Raw genomic sequence first — 21,481 nt, 5'->3', positions numbered from 1 at the left:
CCTTCGCTGTTATCGTAGCTACTGTTATTGCTGAGTTACAATAATAGTAGAAACAAACAGCAGGTGTTTCCTTCTAGCTACTGTTCAGGATGGCTCACACTGATGAGTGTTTCCTCTTACGTCCATCAGGGGGCAGTAAAACAGAAGATAAGAGTATTTTAAAGGTTCAAAGAGAGAAAGCATTCCCTTTGATCTTTTTTTCAAATTTTTATTATTGTGTACTTTCATTTTAGTGTTGGTAGAACACATTTATAATTAACCGAAACCCGTGACCATAATCCTTGCATTGCAGAAAACCCTGCAAAGGAGCCAAATCTGAGGGCCCCGGAATGCACTGTTGCGCTGGGGAGCCGTACGATCCAGAAACAGACACTTGTTGCAAAGATAAAGGAGAGGAAAAAACAGGTAATATCTTTCCATCAGCCGGGTTGAATGTCCTGTTATTTTCTCCTTGAAAGATTTGTCTTGGTGTCAATCTGTAAACACCTGATGCTCTGATAGAGTCTCATAGATTCACAGTTCTATAAAGTTTGCCTTTTCTTGTGGTGGCAGCATCTTGCTGTGGGGAAACGTTTCTTTCACAGGAATTGTGCAGGTGGTCAAATTGGTTGAAGGTCAAAGGGGTAATTCTGAAAGAAAACCTGTTGTGCAGAGTTAAAGCTGCACGCAGGCTGAATACAAAGCCACACCACACTTCTCAGAATGTGTTGGTATAATGTTCACTCACTGCACTGGATTTCAACTGGATGCTTTTTCTCAAACTGGAAAAAGTGTAAAAATATGTCTTCAACCTCTGTGGAGCATATTGATGTACCCTGCAGTGAACTGTTTTAATTTATTCAGTTGGCAGCGTACTTGTGCCAAGTTTCTGACAAGAGCGTGTGTACAAACCTGATATTTTTATGGCCACATGAAAATGACACAGTCGGTGCTTTCATTTCACCCAGAGTTCACACAAAGTTCTCTTTGCGCAGGAGAGATGATGCAATTCTGAACTTTACAGGAAACTAGTGGAAAACCTCAAAATGAACCTCCAGATGTTGTTCATGCTGGGGCCAGTGGGGATCCTAGAAATATTTCAGCAGCTCTGATGCGTTTGCTACTTGAGTTATTAAACTATTGAACTTTGGCTCTCCCCTAACTCTGGGGCTTCCCTTCAACAACACATCGCACCTACGACGACACAAAGCATTTCCTTCGATTGCATTGCCACTTATGCTGATTACCCTTTTTTCTTTTGCTGCTTTCACAGGCAAAATGAGTGAGAAGGTGTCAAAATGCTGCGGACTCGAAGCTTACAACCCACTCAACGAAATGTGTTGTGACTTTACTGTCCTACCTAAACCTTTTCCCATGGCGGAGTGCTGTGGAAAAGGTAGGCATACATTCAATGGAGTTAAACATTTGTGCGAGAGTTAGTGCTGGCTTATGCTGCCAAAGTTGTGTTTGAAAAGATAAAGCAAGCAAGAAAGAAACTTGCCACCGATGGGGTTCTGACCTTTACTTGACCTTTATGTTGAATTATCTTATCAGAAACAAGCACCAGTGACATGCACACAATTCGGACATGCTAGTAGGCAAGTGCTCCCAAAGCTATGTCTTTGCATTTTAGTCAAGTTTGACTTCATCATTAGTGTCTCTTATTTCTGAAAACCCGCATAGTTTACATGTAAATATTTCACTCCGTCAATAACAGCAACACACAAAAGAGGGACACCAAAAAGACCCTGCGCTCGTCCCAATTTTATTATTGCTTGACTGACATCCAAAGCAGCTGTTTTATATCTCGACCTTTGAATATTACAGAAATCAAAAAGAGCCTCAGAGGAGACCACAATAAGGGATTTAATCTCTTATATTGGCAATCCTTTGCAAACAGTATACGACCAGGGATTAATGAGCCTTGTGATCAGTCAAAGAATCAAAAAGTTTCCATGGAGATGAAAGTCCGTTTTATCTCTTTCAATCGTCCAGACTATGACAGGATTAAAAGCTTCATTCAAGTGAATTCAAGTAAGGTTCAAACCTATTAAACTGTGAAGCACTGATCACAATATGTCTAAAAATGTGTAAGGAGCAATCTGTGATCTGAGAGATCTAATGATCACAAACACTGCTTGAATTTGCCCCATGCCCAATATTTTGGATATTGTTTTCTTAAGATTTCATGCTCCATCTTGTTGTCGTTGATTGCGATTCGGAGTCGTGTTTGGGCCAGCTGACCTCAAAGCATAAAGTGTCTCCTGTTTCCAGAAAACATTTGTTGGAATCACATGACCAGATTTCCTGACCTACAATTATTTATTTCTGCAGCGGCCTTCAATAGCAAAACTCAGCTGTGTTGTGGTAAAAACTATACGATCTTGGACAGAAGTTCTCCGGACCATGAGTGCTGTTATGGGAGTCAGTTCAACATCAACGAAGAGTGCTGCTGCAGAGGTCAAATTGAACGCAAGGTCTCAGGCTGCTGTGGTGAGAACAGCACCACTGTGACAGGTTAGCTTGTCTCTTTAACAGCTTGTGTGGCTTTTAGACCACTAAATAAAAATTTGACATGTTTGGAGTGTTCATGTATGCAACTAGATAAAGTCCAGTGGCACCAATCATCTTCAGAGGTTACCTAATTAGTAAATATTACGTGTGGATATTATTATAAATCCAGCTGTTCTGTGAAGGCCTCAGAGATTTGTTGAATAACTTTAGCAAGCAACCTGCAATATTTAGTATTCAATGAATGTGAACTGGGAGTGGCTTTATGCGAATGGATAGCACACATTATCATATATTTATTTGTAAATTCCCACTAAAATACTGTGAATTTTGTGCTCTCATCATGCTTCTCTGAAGTCTGGTGCTGCAAGTGGCTCAAACCAAAGTGCAGGTCTGAAAATCCACACCCAGATTCTTATATTTAGAACAATATCTTTTGAGAAATTCATTGTTTTAAATGTAAAACAAAACGGGACATAGAACTTAAAGGGAGATTAGATTAAACATTTGGAGGGCGTTGATTTGCTTGATAAAGAATAAGAGATCCCTTTATTATCATGCTGGCCATGTTTTTTTTATAATATCTATATCTTGGAGTTTATGGATTTTAACACATAAACCTTTTGATATGTTAGGAATCATATTATTATGTCAATGGCTTGAACTTTGGCCTTCTTGCATATTTATTTGACTGATGTTTGCCTTACAGAAATGAATCCCCCTGCCAGTCTTGTTCGAGAGCATCAGAGGTATTTAATGCTTGATTTTGCTTCGTTAGCACATGTTGAGTGACAAAACAATGTTTTGAACTAAAATATTTTTTAAAATAATTGTAGTTTAATAGACTTAGACATTCTTCATTATCGTTACACAAAGACACAACAGTGAATTTGGCAACAACATATTGTAGCTCGACTCCTGAAGTACACACAAAATAATAATAATAATAAAAAAACTATAGCTACACAAATACAATAACTCTAAAGGATAATGTGTAGATGATACTTTTTTAAATGCTTCTAATCTTCAACTGTCCACAGGTCACATTTTTGTGGGTCAGCGCTTTACAATCGAAAGACCGAACGCTGCTGCCAGAGGAAACACAAAGACATAAACACTCGATGCTCCTCAGGTAAAATGACCAGTGTGTTTGTTTTTACACCATGCATACAGCTGTTGGCATCTTATCAGACTTTACATGAGCAGAGAAGAACTACAATGCATCCTGTGTTAGAACGGCATCAAGATCGTGATAAACATTTATCTCAAACACCAACGAGGAAAGCCAAGGTTGTTTATCGTCGACCGTCCCAAGATGGCTGAGCAACCGAACAAACCTTTGATTTAAAGATTCGAAAACAAAGAAAGTGTTTCTTCATTTCCCCCTCCACATCTATCTTTTAGTAATGATCTGCAATGTCAGCCAATCTCCCTTAACTTTTAGTGTATGTCCTTTTTTTTTTAGATTACGCAGCTGCAGCAAAGCATTGATATATTTTAAGTTTTTTCAAACTTTTTTCAAAGTTTTTGCTTGTGATATCAGTATGTATAAATATACACGTAGAAGTTGCCAATAAGGTGGCCAAAGCCAAAGAAGAGTAGTTTATAACAGTATGTCTTTTGTCAATAAAGCTGAAACAAAAGGTTTTTGCACTGCAACAGATGCAAGGGAGGAAGCAAGAAGAACAAATATGCACACCTACATCATTTAAATAGCGCAGTGACCTCTGAAGCTGGACTCAAATGTGAAAAAGGGAAACTGTCAAACCTTTGGTTTGGACTGTAAACCAAAAGTTTGGGTCAGCTGAAGTACTCTTGAATAAATTCAGACGGACCATTCCCCTGTCTGAAATCACTCCCACTCATTCTTACTTTTAAAAGTCCCCAGACACCAGTTTCAGTCCACCAGACTGGAAAAATGAATGTATTTTAGAAGTTCACCAGAGGACTCAGCATTACAAGCAGGCCAGATTATTTTACAGTCAGACATTTGTCATAAAGTGTCTGAGAAATAATTTTTGGAGACTTTCTTTTAAAAAGTACTGCCAGTGTGGAAACAAAGCACCCTCATATTACAAACGGCTCATTGAATGGTCCAGTCTCTCCCTGCCTTTGGGCAAACTACAGATGGTATTGTTTGTATAATATTCAGTTTAAGCTGCAGCTTCTGATAATCCTCCAAATCCTCAAAGCTCATCTCCATACTTTTCACAAGCTTCTATCAGAACTTTAATTGCTTGCTTTATAAATAAAATAAAATAAAATCCACTTTTTTCAGCTTTACATCGTGTTATAATATTATCCCATCATCAAAAACATGCCTGGGTTGTTGCTTTGATTCTTTCATGCAAGTTTGAGAAATACTTTAATCTCCCATGACAACCATTCATGGGTGCCTAAACGCTTCCTGCCACCACTGTTCCACAGAGCTCCTCCTTGCAGATGCACTTTCCAGCCGAGTTTCAGGCTCACAGCTGCTCCCCCACTCCGCTCCTTCAGACTAGCGGCAGGTGGAGCTGCACATCTGTGGAGCTTATTATACAAACTATTTCTAGAAACGTTTTCCTAGAAACGTTGTGAGCGGCTTAACGGATAAATGTTGGGGTGATGACTTCTTGAAGAGGGTGTGTCAGAAAGAGCAGGAGCTTCTTAAAGAGACAGAGGCCTAATTTCAAGATGTCAAACTGCAAATCTATTTTAAGTTGTGTTTCACATGTACACATAGCATTTTTATAATAACTGAAGGTAACATAGATACTTGATTGTGGTATAAAATGGCACTATGTGCCTTGAAAATAGATAAATATTAGCTCTTTAACTTTGACATCCTTTATGCATTCTCTCACTCCTTTTGTTTAGGTGTAAAACCTTCACCAACTGTTTACGACCCAAAGACACACATCTGCTGTGACGGCTGTTTGACACTGCTGAAGCCCTGGATGGATCAGGTAATATCCTCATGTCACTGGTTTTGGTTGCTTATCGAATAATTTTGTTTCGCTGAGCTTCCTGTGAGAGTTCAGTGGCACAACCAAACGCCTGGGCCTGCGACTGAGATCAGGCCTTCGGCACATGCAGTATTTATGTGGACAAGTAACAAATCAGAATAGTTCAATGCAGCTAGCCCAGCTTTAAAACAGTTACTGTGATCTACTGGTTTGCAGCAGTTTGCAGCTCTTCGCTCCTCCCATTTCAAATTTACACTGGGTGTTTTCCTTCCAAGACATATACTCGCTAACTGGCTCCGTAAAAGGATAATGTAAAAACGCTCTGGTAAGACAAAGAGGATTGTGGTTCACATGCTGGACCTGTTTTTTATTATTATTATTATTATTATTATTTTTTTATTTTTTTATTTTTTTTAGACAGACATTTGACCTGTTTTTTTTTTTTTCCACCAATTTGTGCCTTTTTTGTTACCAGTCTTTTAAAACCTTTACATTTGATAAAGAAGAAGGCTACAATGTGAAAGACTTACAGCTTTGCTTACAGTTTTTCCTTTGACTCCTTCAGTGTTGTGGAGACGCACCATACGGTGTAGCGCAGAGGGGAGTCCTCTGCTGTGAAAACCGCCTGTACTATCAGAGAGAGGATGGAGAGGAGTGTTCGGAGAGCGGAGTACCTTACAAACCCTTTGCAGAGACCGTGTGTGCTCAGAAGCGGCACAAGTCACCTGGAGGGCACTGCTGTGGGGAGGAACTCTACCAGCCCAACAAAACTGTTTGCTGCAAAGGACAAAGGTGAATAATTAAGTGATGCTGAATTGAAGTGCATTCTCTCACCTCTTTTTGTGGTGGGAGAATGCACCAAGAGTTGTGCAGATGTCTTTTTTTGTGTGTGTGTGCTGCAAACAAGGAATCTGGATGTGCATGAACAAGTTAATGTTGCTTTTTAGACTAAAAAAAAAAAAAGTGCTAAAAATTCCAGACGGGAGTGGTGAGGAAATTCCACAATGTCTGAGAAAAGGCAGACATTTCAGCTTCAAGTCTCATTCCGTCTCTTCTTTTTTTTCTCCCCCCTTTTCTTGTCGTGTTTAAACACAACTAACTATTGTGCCAAGAATGCTGTATCCAAGTCTGAATTGATGCTTGAAATTCTTTCCATGTTAAAGTCTGTCTGCATGCATGGCTGCAGACAGATGTCCTGGCATCATGTCGATACATGATTTAGACATACCCGATCTATGAGTCACACCATGTGAGAAATATTTATTCCTCAATATGAGGAGTAGGTAGCAGTAACAAGGAGGAACTTTGTATAATCCCAATGACTGCAGCTCCCAGACCTCCCACAACATCCTGCATCGCCCTCATGCAAATAAAAATTACGGGAGGCAACATAACTGAGACAAGCTGTTTTATTCAATAAAAACAGTCTCATTAGATGGAGACTTTGAAAAACTTAGCTGAAGTAGCTGAGAGTGGGACACACACACACACACACACACACACACACACACACACACACACACACACACACACACACACACTGCACAGAGAGAAAGAGTCTGCTGGCTGTGAGTAAATCCCACCTCTTTCCTTTTTCCACTGTCTGCTTTAATCAGTAACAACTTCACACGCCTACCAAGACTTCTCACAGCAAATGAATGTGACGTTCTTACATACATTCTTTTTATGTAAATGCTACTTATTTAATTGTTTTTTCGATTACAACATCAACATTTTTTCTGCTTAGATGAACATAAAACTAAGTTTAAAATAAGGAAAAAATTAAATAGGTTCATAGACCCAGTTTTCACAGCTTCATTCTTCAGAATAGCAATTTATTTACATACTTTTTTTCTCAACAAATGATCTCCAGCACAGAGCGGACTGGTTTTATCTGGTGCTAGTTGCGTCCATAAAAAAACAACAACAACAAAAAAAAAACAACAAAACCTTTAATGTCAACAATAGCAGATGAAATGCGAAAGCTCTCGTCGAACCTGACTTAGTCTGAATGCTAATAAAGCAGCAGCGCACTATTATTGTGAAGCCTGTTTTTTAAAATCAGAATTAGCATTGAGATCTTCAGCAGATTGAGTTACATTAGTTCTACCCGATCCGACCACACTGGACCTCCTTCACTTCCCACGTGCATCAACAAGCCTTGACCTTTTTGCAGTTCCTCCACTGAATCGTTTCTGATGAATACTGACCTCTGCAGACCGGGAACAAACCAGAGCTGCAGTTTCATGGACGCTCAGACCCAGGTCTTTGTTAAAATCACTCAAATTATTGTTGCTTTTTTCCACCTTCTGACACATCCATTTTGAGAACAAAGTGTTTACCTGCTGCCTCGAGTATCTCATCTTCTAAGATGGACAAACATAGAGAGATAATTGCCTAACTGCATGATTAATGTACATTTGACGAATCCAGTGGATTTTGATGGAAGATGAAACAGTTTAACCTTCTTTGGTTCAATTAGTTTTTCCTAGATCTCAACCTGAGATTAGCGGTGATGGGAAAGGTTCCACCTGCTCATGTTTCTGCAGTGATGTTTGTTTAGCATTTTATCCTTTTCTCACTTTCTCGTATATTTTTCTCTGTTTGACAAAATAGATACGATCGAGGAGAACACATTCGCTGCTGCGGCATTCATGCCTACAACATTTCGGACCCACTAAAGAAGTGCTGCGAAGGAACTCTGCATAACTTGACGATTGACGGGGAAGAAAATGTCCTGGAGTGCTGTGGATCCAAGCTGCTGAACCCAACAGTAGGGTGTATTTACTCGATCAAAATCGTAAATCTGGAAAACACAAGTGTGTTATTCATCTTCTCTGAAAACCTCATAAATGCTGTTCAGAACCAGGAAGTTTGCTGCACGGGTGAGGAACAGTCCTTGTTCTATCCAGCAAAGGATGGATTTCAGTGCTGCGGTCACCAATACTACGACTCTACTCTGTGGTCATGCTGCATGGGCAAGCTCAGTCCAGTACACCATCAGATCACCCATATACGACCCACCCCGAAAGGTCACTGCTCTGCTGAGAACATGGAGCCTGAGAAATGGAATTTCTCCAGCCAGTTGCTGCATTTTAGTGATGCAATCTTTTTTTTTCTCTTTTTTTTGCAGAATCCAAACTTCAACTGGTGAACAATCTGAACAAAACGCAGCTTTGCAGTGAAGGTAAGGCAACGCTAAAATGTCTTTTTACTGCCCTAATTATTAAGGGCCTTGATTCAACATGTTGTTGGAAACATTCCTCAGAGGTTCGGGTTCATGGTGAGGTGATGATTTCGCAGAGTTGCTGCAGGCTTGCCAGCTGCAATGCTTAGAAACTCCTGTTTCACAAAATCCCAAAGGTTACTGGACCCACTGGACAATGAACCCACTGTCTTCTTTGAGGACAATGGGTTCACTGTGCCATTGTTCTCAGTGGGTACAGTGAACCCAGTGTCACTGAACCATTAAACCATGTCTTTAACATGATGCAATAAGGTTGACTAATTGGGAAAATATTTCCCCCACACCTTTACGTAACCAGTCTTCTAATCCAAATGATATTCTGCATGTCTTGATTGCAGATTAGCTTGTTTGACACCAGCAACCACATCAAAATCACATAAATTTATTAATTCTTCACTTTAAACTTCAGCTTTAAAGTTGTCTTCACCACAGCTAAGGCATTGAGTGTCTGCTGTGTGATTGGCCGACTGCCTAATTGTGTTTGCGGGCAACTATGCTTAACAACATGGCACTAAGTGTGTTCTTAAGTTCATGCGTTTTTTGTGTGTGTGTGTGTCTCTGTGTTTCATTGGGGTTGTGGAAAGCGTGTCTCGGAGCAGCACCGTGTTCAGCAACGTGCTGAAAATCAAAGGGAAGGAGGCCACAGTGGAACCAGATGTTTTCATCCTGGAAACACCGGATCAGTGCAAGTTCTTCAAACTGACTGCCGGAAAGACCTACTTCTTCAATCACGCCGACGTCTTCACTGATTTCAACCACGAGTCCGTCCTGCAGTCTCTGCATTTCATTCTGTCCAAATGTTCCCAGTAGGTCACCACTGGTTGGTCTGGCCCTACGCCTTTTCCCAAAACCTTGTAGCTCTAACTTTTACTTTAAGCTCATATTTCCATGTCAGAAAGTAAGTTTACTTTAACAGTCTCATAATGTGAAGTGCCTCTTTACATTTATTACCGTAATCTGACAAAGGCTACAGTAGAGGGTCGATCCAAACATCATAATGGTTTGGAGACAAAGAAGCTAGCTTAAAAAGAGTAGGTGTTCTGAGAGAACATTAAAAACTTGTTTTTATAAGCTAAACTGCTGCCAGCTAATGTGTTTATTAGAAATATATTTTTCCATTTTGAATATATGCTATTTTTTCTCTTTTTTATGCACTGATTGGATTTGTACCGCACTCTTGACAATTGAATGTTGAAATATTTAAAAGATTTATTTTAACTTACTCAATAAAGCTAAAGAGATTTTTAATAAATAATATCAAGGGTGGTGATTCTGCCCCAGGCCTGTCTAATTACCTCAGCCATCCGAAGAAAAATCGACTTATGTCAGTTTGCATCAAGTAATTATATTGTCATTTTTGGTAGCATCTCAAACAAATGTGATCTTCAGGAGAAGAGATGGCAGCGCCTTAAATTTGTTTTGCTATTTCATTTCTTTCTGCTGTTTAAATGTGAACAACCAGACAAAGCTGAAACTAAGAGAAGCTTAGTGATTGTCTACTTTTATCATTACTAACATTTGTTTTTGTGTTGCATGTTGAAAACAAAGATAAATGTACTGGTGGTGCTTTTCATTTTGTAATAAATCTTAAATAAAAACTTCAAATCAACGCTGTTTTTCCATCCATCACTTTAAACCGATTCATCTGTGCAGGGTTGATTGGGAGCAGAGACTTTTGTCCAGCAATAATTGGTCAACAGGACCCTTGTTTTTATTTCTGATGTTTCTCTCATCGAAACAATGAAAGACTTTGACCACACAAGCATTCATCAATCGGTCACTTCTATTCAAAACGTTCTAGTCAAGGCTAACACTGTTAGCAGTCTACCAGTGAGAAGCAGCAGTGAAGCTATATTTTGTAGTATGAATATAAAAATCTATCAAGAATTTCTCAGCGCCCTCTGGGGAGGTTGGTTTGCCAATGCCAAACATGTCCAGCCTCAAACATGCCGGAGAGACGGCTTCTCTCATGCAGTAACAGCTCCGTCCCCAGCTGCACTGGCACCCGTTTTGATAAGCCAGAAGGGTGACCCTGGCCGGAAATATCGGAGAGGAGTTTCATCATGTCTGTGGCCAGCTGGTCAAGCTTGACCCTTCCTTGGTCTGGTTGATTTAGCCGGCAGGCTGTTTCCAGTGGGATCACGAGGAGGTACAACCATGTAACTACTGCTCCTCAGCCTATGGGACAGTTGCCCACCCAGTTTCATGACCAAGAACTCTCGCCGGACCCACCAGGGTTAGTGACGCCATGTGTTCCCAATCCCTCAGGAGCTGTACTTAATGGCAGCTTATCCCCTGGTAACCTTATGAGAGTCATAGCTACGCCCACGTGACTGACTCTGCAGAAAGTCGGCGACCTCTTTGCACTATGTGCTTTAGCGTCCGCTGACCCCACTCTGTCAGTGTACGTGGCCGAGTTGCTGTCATTCCCAAAGACTTCAATTTTTTTTATAATACAGCCGAAAGTTGACTGTGGAATATTTAGGAGCGAGGAAATTTCATGACTGGATTTGTTGCACAGGATTTTGTTGCATTATCTCAGTTCCACCCTGAAATTCACTGAGCTCCTGAGAGTGACCCATACTTCCACAAATGTTTGCAAAAACAGTCTTCATGTCTAGGTGCTTCACTTTATACACCTGTAGCCATGGAAGTGATTGGAACACCTGATTTCAATAATTTGGATGGGTGGGCAAATACTTTTGGCAATATAGTGTTTATTCATAACCTTCAAATCAGTATTTGCAGAGCCAGGTTACTCAGTCATCACAGCTAAACGTCTTCTGCAGCATCTCTCTTAGAAACTGAAATCTTTACCCCATTATTGGTTGCAAAATAGCTCATATTGGATGGAGAGCATCTCCAAAAGAGCAGTTTTCAGGTCTTGCCACAGACTTTCAGCTGGATTTCAGCTTGGACTTTAAACCACAACTACATATAAAAATAGAAACCTTCAAGGTGGGCCCTGAAAAATAACCTTTACCAGATCTGAATGAACAGAAACATATATTCATAGGGCCAGGAAGGTGTTTGCTTCGATGATACATCTCCAATAAAAATAATCTGAATTGCGAATCAGGAAATGTCCTGTATTAAGGGAGCATTTGGCTTTCAGTAATATCTTGGCTGACTTTTTGTCTGGTAGTCACTGCCAGCTTCCACTAACAAACTTCCATCATTGTCTGTCTTGTACAAATACAGACTGCAGGATATCTCCCAGACTTTGCAGCTCTCACATCTGTAGCTCACGTGTAGTATTCATAAGTCACCATCAGTCTAATTTCCTGCTCTCCGTCTAATGGCTCACCCAACGTCCTGCAAACTTCCCCTGTATCACTATGTTGGCCAGTTTCCCAGTAGCTGTTTGGGTCTGAAGTGCGCATGTGGGTGAATTTTAAGTGTGCTCAGCTTGTCGCCTGACCAATTCACAAATGAGTGACTGACTGAGGGTCACTGCGCGTAACATAAACCCTGTAAATTCTAGACACTAACAGGTACCATAGAATTGAAATTTGAAATGCCTTGCTGCTGAAATGTGCTAGACAAATAATAAAAAAAGATGCACTGTGAGCTAAACATGAACATTTAATTGCTGTCTAGCAGACAAATTATCCTTCATGTAAATTGACAAGGAGGTTTTAACATTTGGACTATTACTTCTCCTCAGAATGAAGTGTTTGTTATGTCTGGAGATTCCAAAAGGGAGGAACAGAAACACTTTATGTTTTATGCCAGTTTCTGCTGATGAGGCATAATTTATTTATCAACATTTATTTTTTTACTTTCATATTTGAGATTGTTCCAAGTTAACTATACTACACGGTTAAGCCCAAAATTATTCATATTCCTGACAGTTTTAGATGCAAAGTAATCTTTAAAGTGTGCCGGTGTTTCTTCCAACTGGAAGTCTTATTTTCTCTAGGAGTGAAGTAACTTAATCGGAGGCTCACATTTCACAGTTAGCTTAAATTTATGTTTCTTTCTGCACAGAGTTTGCATGTTCTCCCTTTGCATGCGTGGGTTTTCTACATTCAGTACCAATCCAAGTAACAGTCGAGCCGAATTCAAACACCACTTCAAGAGAACAAACCCGCAAAATACGCTGCAATTGTTCACTGCAAATCTATGCACTTGATTCAGTGCAGAATTGTGTCCTTGGGCAACACACTTCACCAGCCTTGCCTGCTGGTGGTGGTCAGAGGGCCCAGTGGCCCTGGTGCATGATAGCCTCACTTCTGTCAGACCGCTCCAGGGCAGCTGTGGCTGCTATCCGATAGCTTGCCACCATCTGGATGTGCATGAATGAGTGAGTGACTGAATGTAGTGTGAAGTGCTTTGGGTTCCTCTGGACTTGATAAGTGCAAGCCATTTATTATTTGAAGTAGCGCTTCACACATGAAAAGGTTTTTTGACAGTCTTTGTCTGGTGTATTTTTAAAAGTCAGTATCGGTGACACCAATAGTTTTTTTTATTATTATTAGTAAAGAAGACTACTACAATAATGAATGGGTCACTGATGTTCAAACATCTTGTTCTCAGACAGAAAATTATAAATGGTTGCTCATGTGTAAAATGTACTTATTAGTTAAGATCAGGGACTAAACTGATTAGTCTTCAGTTACCTGTCGCTCACCTGTAACTATAGACTCTGATGCATCCTTTCATAGTCTTTCTATGAATGGGTGAGTCAATCCATGGAAAAAACAGGGTACATCCTGAGTGTTATTTTCCTGTTGGTTGGGCTAAAGAAAGCAATTAGGAAACAAATCACAGTGGACCCCACAAGAACAACAAAAGAAATCTGAATCCAAATCTGAGGGATTTGTAAATTAAGTGAACACCTCAAGCTCACTTTTATGCTCATAAAATCATAAGTCAATCGTTTGTGGGAGGGTGCACTATCCTGTCAAAGGGTTCAAAGCCATCAGGAACTATAATTTATATGAATCCTCCTCCTGAAACATGTGCATGTTGGCATCCCAAAATGCATTTTGGTGCCAAGGGTTCCCCACATATATGTCTCGTAGGGACTTGGTCATCCATTTGATGTAAACCTGACTCATCAGAGCAGCACACCGACTGCCATTGCCCTGTGCTGCAGTTTACCAAATGAGGGCAAACTGAGAAAAATGTCTTGTCGTTCCAAACAATTAAATACCAAGTCTCAATACACTAGATCAGATGTGTTGACAGATAGTGCCCTGCTCAGTCATTTTTTTCTAATTTAGTTTTCAAGCTCAAATTAAACCAGCTCCATCTGGGACAAAGCTATACTGCCGTTCTTGCTGTGATCTTAAACAACCGAGAGGAAGCAGGAACTTTCAGAGCTCATGGTTTCCTGAGCGCTGATTAATTTCCATTGCTGCAATTTTTCTATTTATTGAATTGAATCATCCCAATATGTAATGGCACATGCGGGAGCTGTGAGAAATAAATCTTTTCCTGAAATAGCTGTTTGGCACTTCACATACTGTATCTCTTGTTGACTCCTTTTGTTCTTGTTTAATGGTCTGGGTTCCTTCCTTCCTCAGGTTTTCTTTCTCCCACAGTCCAAAATTATGTCTATTAAATAGTAGGCTTTATTAAACAGGCAGTATTACTTGTTTTCCAGCCACAAAGTGCCATTTTATAGCACAGGCAAGTAACTTCAGTTGTTATAAAAGTGGTATATACTGTATATAACATAGGCAAAATTTGACGTAGTAATTTGAAGCCTTGAAATTGGGCCTGTGTATCCTTAAGACACTCTTGCTCTTTCCAACTTTCTCCAGAAAGTCATCACAATATTGCTCCTCTATTGACATTTGAACAATGTTTTTTTTTTACCAGTGTTACACTGAAAAGTAGCTCCTATAATGAGCTCAGCAGATAAGCAGTTCCAGCAGGTGTTTGCTAATTGCTGCTGGCTAGTCTGCAGGAGCTGACAGGGGGAGTCGCAGAGGAGGGGTGCTCTGTGAAGCAAAAGTTTGGAAACTACATCTCCGAGGTGGAGCTGGGTTCACCCAGGCGTTTCGCACAGCTGAATGGTTGCCACAGGAAATTCAGGGATTTCTCAAACGTGCATGAAAGAATCAAAGCAACACTCAACGTATGTTTTCAATGAGGGAACAACATTATAACATGATGTAAATTTCAAATAAGTGGATTTTACATAACATTGTCTCTTTAATTGCTCTTCCAGCTGAGCCTTTGTATGTACGGTTGTTTGTCATGTGTGCCTCAGTTGCCTTATGGTGGACTGGTGACCAGTCCACAGTGCACCATTGACACCAGCGACCCATGATCCTGAATCATTATGGGACAAAGAGAAAACACGATGTCACCAGGTGACTCCGAACCCATCCGAGCACTGAACAGATGCTTAGAACAGATAAATGTGTGAATGTGCCAAAACCTTCTCCAGGTGAACAGAAACAAAACCGAAGGTATCATCCTTGACCTAAAGAGGGAAGACCTAAAGTTAACGCAAACCTTCAGTTATTACAACAAGAAACCAGCGATCAGGCCCGAAATCTGGGTGTAGTGATGAACTCTGACCTGAACCTTCAGAGCCACATAAAGACAGTTACAAAGTCGGCCTTCTATCACCTGAAGAACATTTCAGGTTTCAGATCAAAGGACAAATGTCCCAATAACGCATGGATGCGTTTATCTTTATCTCTGTTTAAGAATGTTGTTTTTCTTAAACATTTATCTATTTTTAAGAAAAAGCGCAGAGTAAGTAGTAGCACTATGTTTCCTTTGTGGCTTAATCTGGAGGAGAAATTGAAGCCAGTCTCGAAGCTCAGAGCCAGTGTTAAAACGATTTCATAAAAAAAATATTAACTGAATAAACAAACAAAAGTAACGTCATCCTGTTAAATCAGAGCACTTTACCTTCAGTCTGAACTTTCAGTCTCTTCTGTGATATAAGCTTAAGGAGTTACTGATCCATCCAGACAAACTCCAGAACATTAACCTTTGGACAGGATATAAAATGACAGGAAGGCTGTGGGTGTAATAGGTGGAGATATTTACAAAAGATAAACAAAGACGTAAATGCCTAAGTTGTATGTGATGATGTTTCCCTTTCCCAGAAAAAAGCTATCTATTATCTGGTCGTTAACAAGCAAAATAAATAAACTCAAGAGGAAGGAGGTGGAAGTGACAATGTTTGCGACAAGCCGGTGCATGTGCTTATTAGAAGACACAAGGGTCAACATAAAAATGATGAAGAGACACCAGTTGTGCCAAACAATGAGGTCAGAGGAATGTCCTTCATTGGTTTTGATACAGGACTTTCCCTTCACAACAAATGAATCATCCTGTATGTTGGCCTGCGACCAGATCACATGGTTTTATATGTTGGAAAATACAGACAGAAACTGGCAGAATAAAACAACAAGCTACAGCTGGTACATGAGTATAATCCACACATCTAACAAACTTTGAACACTAATGATTGCATCACTTTATATTGCAATTCATGGTGAGTTTTCTTTAATTTCTTCCTGGACAAGAGCACACAGAAATGAAACTGAGAGTAAATTACAGTCATTCTTCTTGATGCTACTGTTGTGGGTTGCTTATGTTGCTCCCTCCCAGTTTTCTGCTATATGGTTGGCAGATAACAAATAAAGTCTCTTTGGGTATTTCCTAATGACTCAAAGAAAACCAGATGAGGAAGGCTTGGCCTCAGGTGACTAAGCCTATCTCCTCCTGCTTTTGAGAAAGTGTTGCTTTTCCTTTTCAGTTTTATGTCCATATGTGCAGAAAGAGTGGAAAACCAACACCAGCAAAGTAGTTGGCATTGCTGAGAGCAAGAAAAGAAAGGAATGCTCGCCGACTTTGTCTCCCATTTCATTCTCAAGCAACTCACGAAGGAACATTTCAACAAGCGGGTGGTCATCGACACCATGTGGAGGATTTAATCTTCTCCTACCAAACCTCAGAAGCTGTGGAGCCATGGAGGGGCTTTAATGAAGCACCGAAAGGACATTAGGACCTGAATCTGGAGTCTGGCCTCATGCTGTCCATGTCTGCTAGGTAAATACGCTGTAACTGCAACGACACTCTTGAACTGCTCCATAGGTAAAAATCGTTGATGAAAAAATTTGCTACATTTGTTGTGTGTTTGACAAAGCTGATAACACACCCTATTTTTGTAAATGAGGTCTGTGATGGCTTGTTGTATAAATATATGAAGTGTATTATAAGACTACATCTGTACATTAAAACACACCTCAAAATGTTAAGTTGAAAAATTGGCTGAATTTACAGTTTGCGCTGTTGGATCTTAGGTTGGCAAAAATGCAATAAGAAGAAATGGGAACTTGATGCTAGTTTTTCTATGAGCCAAGAGGGAAAGCGGCCACTTTAGTTATCTTTAAGAGATCAAAGCAAGTAATAATACTGAAAAGAAGCCAGACGATCAAATCGTCATGAGGAAATGTTGTACTTTATCACTGTATCTTAAAACAGGAATGCTGCTGGTTTAAATGACTTTATTAAAGTTGTACTCTTGCACATTTGTGATGAGAGTAGAAATAAATGTATGTGTACATTGAATCAGCCATTTTATTATCCGTGAAGTAATAAAAATGACCAGCTAGTGTTTGAGCATCAACAAATAGACTGTTAGTACTAAGTTAAGGATTTCATTTGACCGCATTTGGACTCCAAAACATGACCAGAAGTTTCCTCTACCAAACCACAGGGAAAATTGTTAACTTTAAATCTACCTGTTAACTTTAAATGAACTGGAGCTGATTCTTATCTTTCAGGATTAAATGTATTTTTAGTTAACAGGCAACATTATTTTTACCAGCTTTCATCAGTTGCTCAAAAACTCAGGAGAAAGAACAATAAAGGCAAACAGCCAAAGGAAAGAAGGAAAGTGGCCAGACAATTTTATTCGTTTTCTGTTATTATATGTTCCCTGAGGAGTTTGACTTTTGTGGTAATGTGGGAGATGAGACACAGGAAGGCTGAAGGTTGAATATGAGAGAATGGATGGAAAAACAGCTCAGCTACAGGATTTGTCTCATCTTTCAATACTTCAGTGTTTGGACAGCTGGGTGCCAAGTTAGTAAAGTGATGCAACAGCGAGCAATAGAAGCATTTCTCATGCTTATCTTCATTTTTTAAAGGTTTAAAAGAGGAAAAAACATGTGAACAAAACAAAGTGTTTCCTCCTTACGTTGTTAGCTCTTCAAGCATACAGCAGATATAGATACTCTGTAGTTATGTTGTAATTTTAAACTCTGGTGCTTACATTGCTGCTCTGCTGTGTCCACAGAAACACAGGGAACTTTTCAATTGCAACTTGTCATCCAGTGATCTAAATTAATTCAAGATAAGATACAGTTACTGATATCAAATCCTGCCACAGTTCTAGCTCAACATTCAGACAGGATGCAGCAGATGTCTTGTCAAAGGAGGAGCTCCTGTTATCTCTGGCATTTGGCTTAAACCTGTCAAATTTCAGCCGTCTGTGAAGAATTTGATTCCACACACACTGAAACAATTGGAGCTACATGGGTTTCTGCACGTAGCTTGCAGGCAAGGGGTGTAACTTTGTGTTGAAAGTTGGTGCACTGACCTGACTTAATTCAAGAGCACATGAAGTTATTGATATCAAACCCTCCCGCAGTCCTAGCTCAACGCTCAAACAGAGCGCGGCAGGTGTCACGGTCGGAAATGATGGAGGTTGGTCCCGTCTCACCGTCAGCTCTCCACACCTGGAGAACAGATGAACAGCACCCACAGAGGTCACGCTTTCCCCACAGAAGACAGTTTTTCTGATCCAACAATAATAAACTCAAAAACAGCATCACGGGGCGTGCCGTGGTGGCGTAGTGGTTAGCGCAACCCACATTTGGAGGCCTCAAGTCCTCAAAGCGGCTGTCGCGGGTTCGACTCCCGGACCCGGCGACGTTTACCGCATGTCTTCCCCTCTCCTTCCCCTTTTCCCGTCAGTCCACTTCATGAAAAGGGACTCAAAAAGGCCCCCTGGAGGGGTTAAAAAAAACAAAAACAAACAAAAAAACAGCATCAGAAGAATTTTCAATGCTTTCCCCACAGTTGTCCCTGCCAAAAGAGGAACTCCCGTTTTCTCAGATCCAGTCCAATTTCCCATCAACTGGGAATAATTCCATGCCACACACTGAAACACTTGGAGCCACATGAGTTTCTGCACGTAGTTTGCAGGCCAGGGTGTATCTTTGTGTTGAAAGTTGGAGGAGAAAAGCAGTATTTATGGGGTTAGCAGATGCATCCACAGTTATGCAAATGGAAGACCTTCTTACGTAAATCTAAACTTAAACTTAAATGTAAATGCCCCGCAGTCTTATTCAATAAATTAGGATACGAGTCCTGATGAGGCTCCAATGATTAATAGTATAATAACCTTTTAGCAGGTGTTAAACATACTTAGAGTCATAAAGATGGTAAAACATCAGTCATCTAATCAATCTACATAATATCGTTCACTTGGTGATGGAATTACTAAAAATTGAACTTTTCAGTCATATTCTGTTTTGTGGAATGGGTCTGTACATTTGCTCAATGCTTGTCTACAGTGGAAAACAGTCACAAAACCCAGTCATATTTTATGGGAAGAATTTTATGCGAAGAATTATCACAACAATACAGTTGAGTTTCATTGCCTGATTTGATGAAGTGCTCAAAGCCATCAACAACATATGGTTCCACAACAATCAAAAATGTTATACATTACAGAACTCCAAATATCAGAATAAATAACCACTGTGTGAGCCAAACGATTCCTTATCAGTGCTGACTTTGTATTTTTCATGTGATTCTGGTTCCACAGCTGTGCCTGAATTGGCTGACATGAACCTGCGCCCTGCTGAGTTACACATAGCAGATGAGATATAATGTGTCTTTAACATAGCAAACATTTTTCCTTTACTGTGAAATAATACAATAAGACAAGTATTAATTCATTTTCATATCTTTTCATGTCGATTCTGCAGCTGTCCCTGATTCTGTACTCTCCAGAAAAGCACATAATGTGCAGGATTCTATATTTTCTTACAGGAGCTGAATATTTTTCATTTTAATTTTCATTTCAGAATTTTGTGACTCTCCAAATTTGGTCTTTCTTCTGTTAGTTATCAAAATACAGCAAGCCGTGCATCACGTTCCCCTGTGTTATATCCTGGAGAAAGTGCAAAACAAAGTTGCCTAATCAGTTTAAAACTCATTTGGACATTTTACATTGTGTAGTCATAAAAGATTCATGGCTACAGCTTGTTCTTTTTTATCCATTCAGTTTATTCATTCATTTATGTCATCAACAGTGTTGGGTAAGTTACTTTAAAAATGTAATCCGTTACAGTTACAAGTTACCTTGTTTAAAATGTAATTGTAGTGTAACTTTTTCGATTACTTTTAAAAAGTAATGTAACTAATTACTTTTGATTACTTTGAGGTTTTAATGAGTATTGACCCATGTTCAACATTTCATTTTTGAGAACTGAGTGGGAACCTTAAAAGAGCACTAAGCTGAGAGGGAATTGCTGACAGGCAATCACAGGAGGTCCACAAGAAGAGATGCCAGCACCAGGCATGTAAGATTTTCTCAGACTCCTCTCATCGGGCCATACTCTTTTCTGCTCCTCCCCCAGGCTCTACCATTTACGCAGTTTGCAGACTAACACAAGCAGGTTCAGAAACCACTTCTTTCCTACAGCGGTCACCTTATTGAACTCTTCCCAAAGACCAGTCTTTCCTTCCCCTCTATCCATACCTTACTGTACCATCCCAACATTTGTACAGTGTTCCTCTTCAATTCGCATCTGTATAGCCCTATCTACAGTGGCTCTGCACATACATGCATTTCCCTAGGGGTAATTTATTTATTCTGCTGCACATATCTATCAACCATCTTTCCTTACCCTAGCTGTGAATAACTGATGACACACATATGATTCATATGTGTGTCGACCTTTAAGGCGGGTGCAGGCCAAAGCAGCAGAACACCTCTCTAATGTGTGTTTGTCTATCCAGTAACATGTAACTCCAAAGTAGCTACGGTTTTGGGCTGACCAGATGTCTGCTGTGGTGCAGACACTCTCCACATCAATGAGTTTAGACATAACAGACTGCTTCATTATGGCAAACTCTTCATCAATCCGCTGCATTAAAGTCTTTCGAAACATTGTTTTTTTTCTACCACTGAGACCTTGAACCAGCTTGCGGAATGATGGCTGCTCCACCACTGAAAAGCACTGCACATCATCAACCACAAAATTGAATACCAGCTTGTTTACACGTTCCTGTGACACATTGAACGCTGGTGTGATCCTTGCTTGCTTCAAGGGGGGTTGAGTAGCTGCTGGGGTAGAACTGCCTGCCAGGTCATCTTCCCGAGTATCAGATGGACTAAACGTGCCTTTCAGAAGAACGCCTGGATGCTTCCTCTGAAAAGAGAGAGAGAGAAAAAGATAGAAGAAAAATATACTATAATTAATAATTATATGTTCAAAGTAGCATTAATTGGGACCTGCCCATAGCAATGCATAAGGAGAGTAGTGACTGACTTGCGAAGCAAGTTATAAAATTCCACAAGCTAATGACTACTATTTAGCTAAGCTTAGCATTGATGCTAATTTTTAGCATCAGAACCCTGGGTCCAAACCGACGGGCACACTTTGGCGGGCCCCAGTTAAATTTGTTCAGGAATTTTCTAGTTTACTTTATGTTCATCATGAAAACCATAACACTAGCACATTGCATACAATGTCTCATGGGAAAGAATAGATTCCGACGTTTGTCGTGCATCAACACCAAA

At 40.1% G+C, this 21,481-nt stretch overlaps 1 protein-coding gene across 1 annotated transcript; it reads left to right on the top strand.

The window, feature by feature from the left end:
- The first annotated feature begins 270 nt into the window (after positions 1-270).
- Positions 271-10,294, top strand: LOC114133568 (galaxin-like). Its single transcript, XM_027999585.1, has 11 exons — positions 271-405; positions 1,253-1,375; positions 2,314-2,496; positions 3,200-3,239; positions 3,531-3,622; positions 5,350-5,438; positions 6,004-6,230; positions 8,055-8,211; positions 8,302-8,470; positions 8,572-8,625; positions 9,247-10,294. The coding sequence occupies exons 1-11, from the start codon at positions 330-332 to the stop codon at positions 9,432-9,434; spliced, it is 1,398 nt and encodes a 465-aa protein (XP_027855386.1). The 5' UTR covers positions 271-329; the 3' UTR covers positions 9,435-10,294.
- The last annotated feature ends 11,187 nt before the right edge of the window (positions 10,295-21,481 follow it).

This window comes from Xiphophorus couchianus, chromosome 18 (genome assembly GCF_001444195.1).
Source record: "Xiphophorus couchianus chromosome 18, X_couchianus-1.0, whole genome shotgun sequence".
NCBI lineage: Eukaryota > Metazoa > Chordata > Actinopteri > Cyprinodontiformes > Poeciliidae > Xiphophorus > Xiphophorus couchianus.
This window is presented reverse-complemented; position numbering and strand designations above follow the sequence as displayed.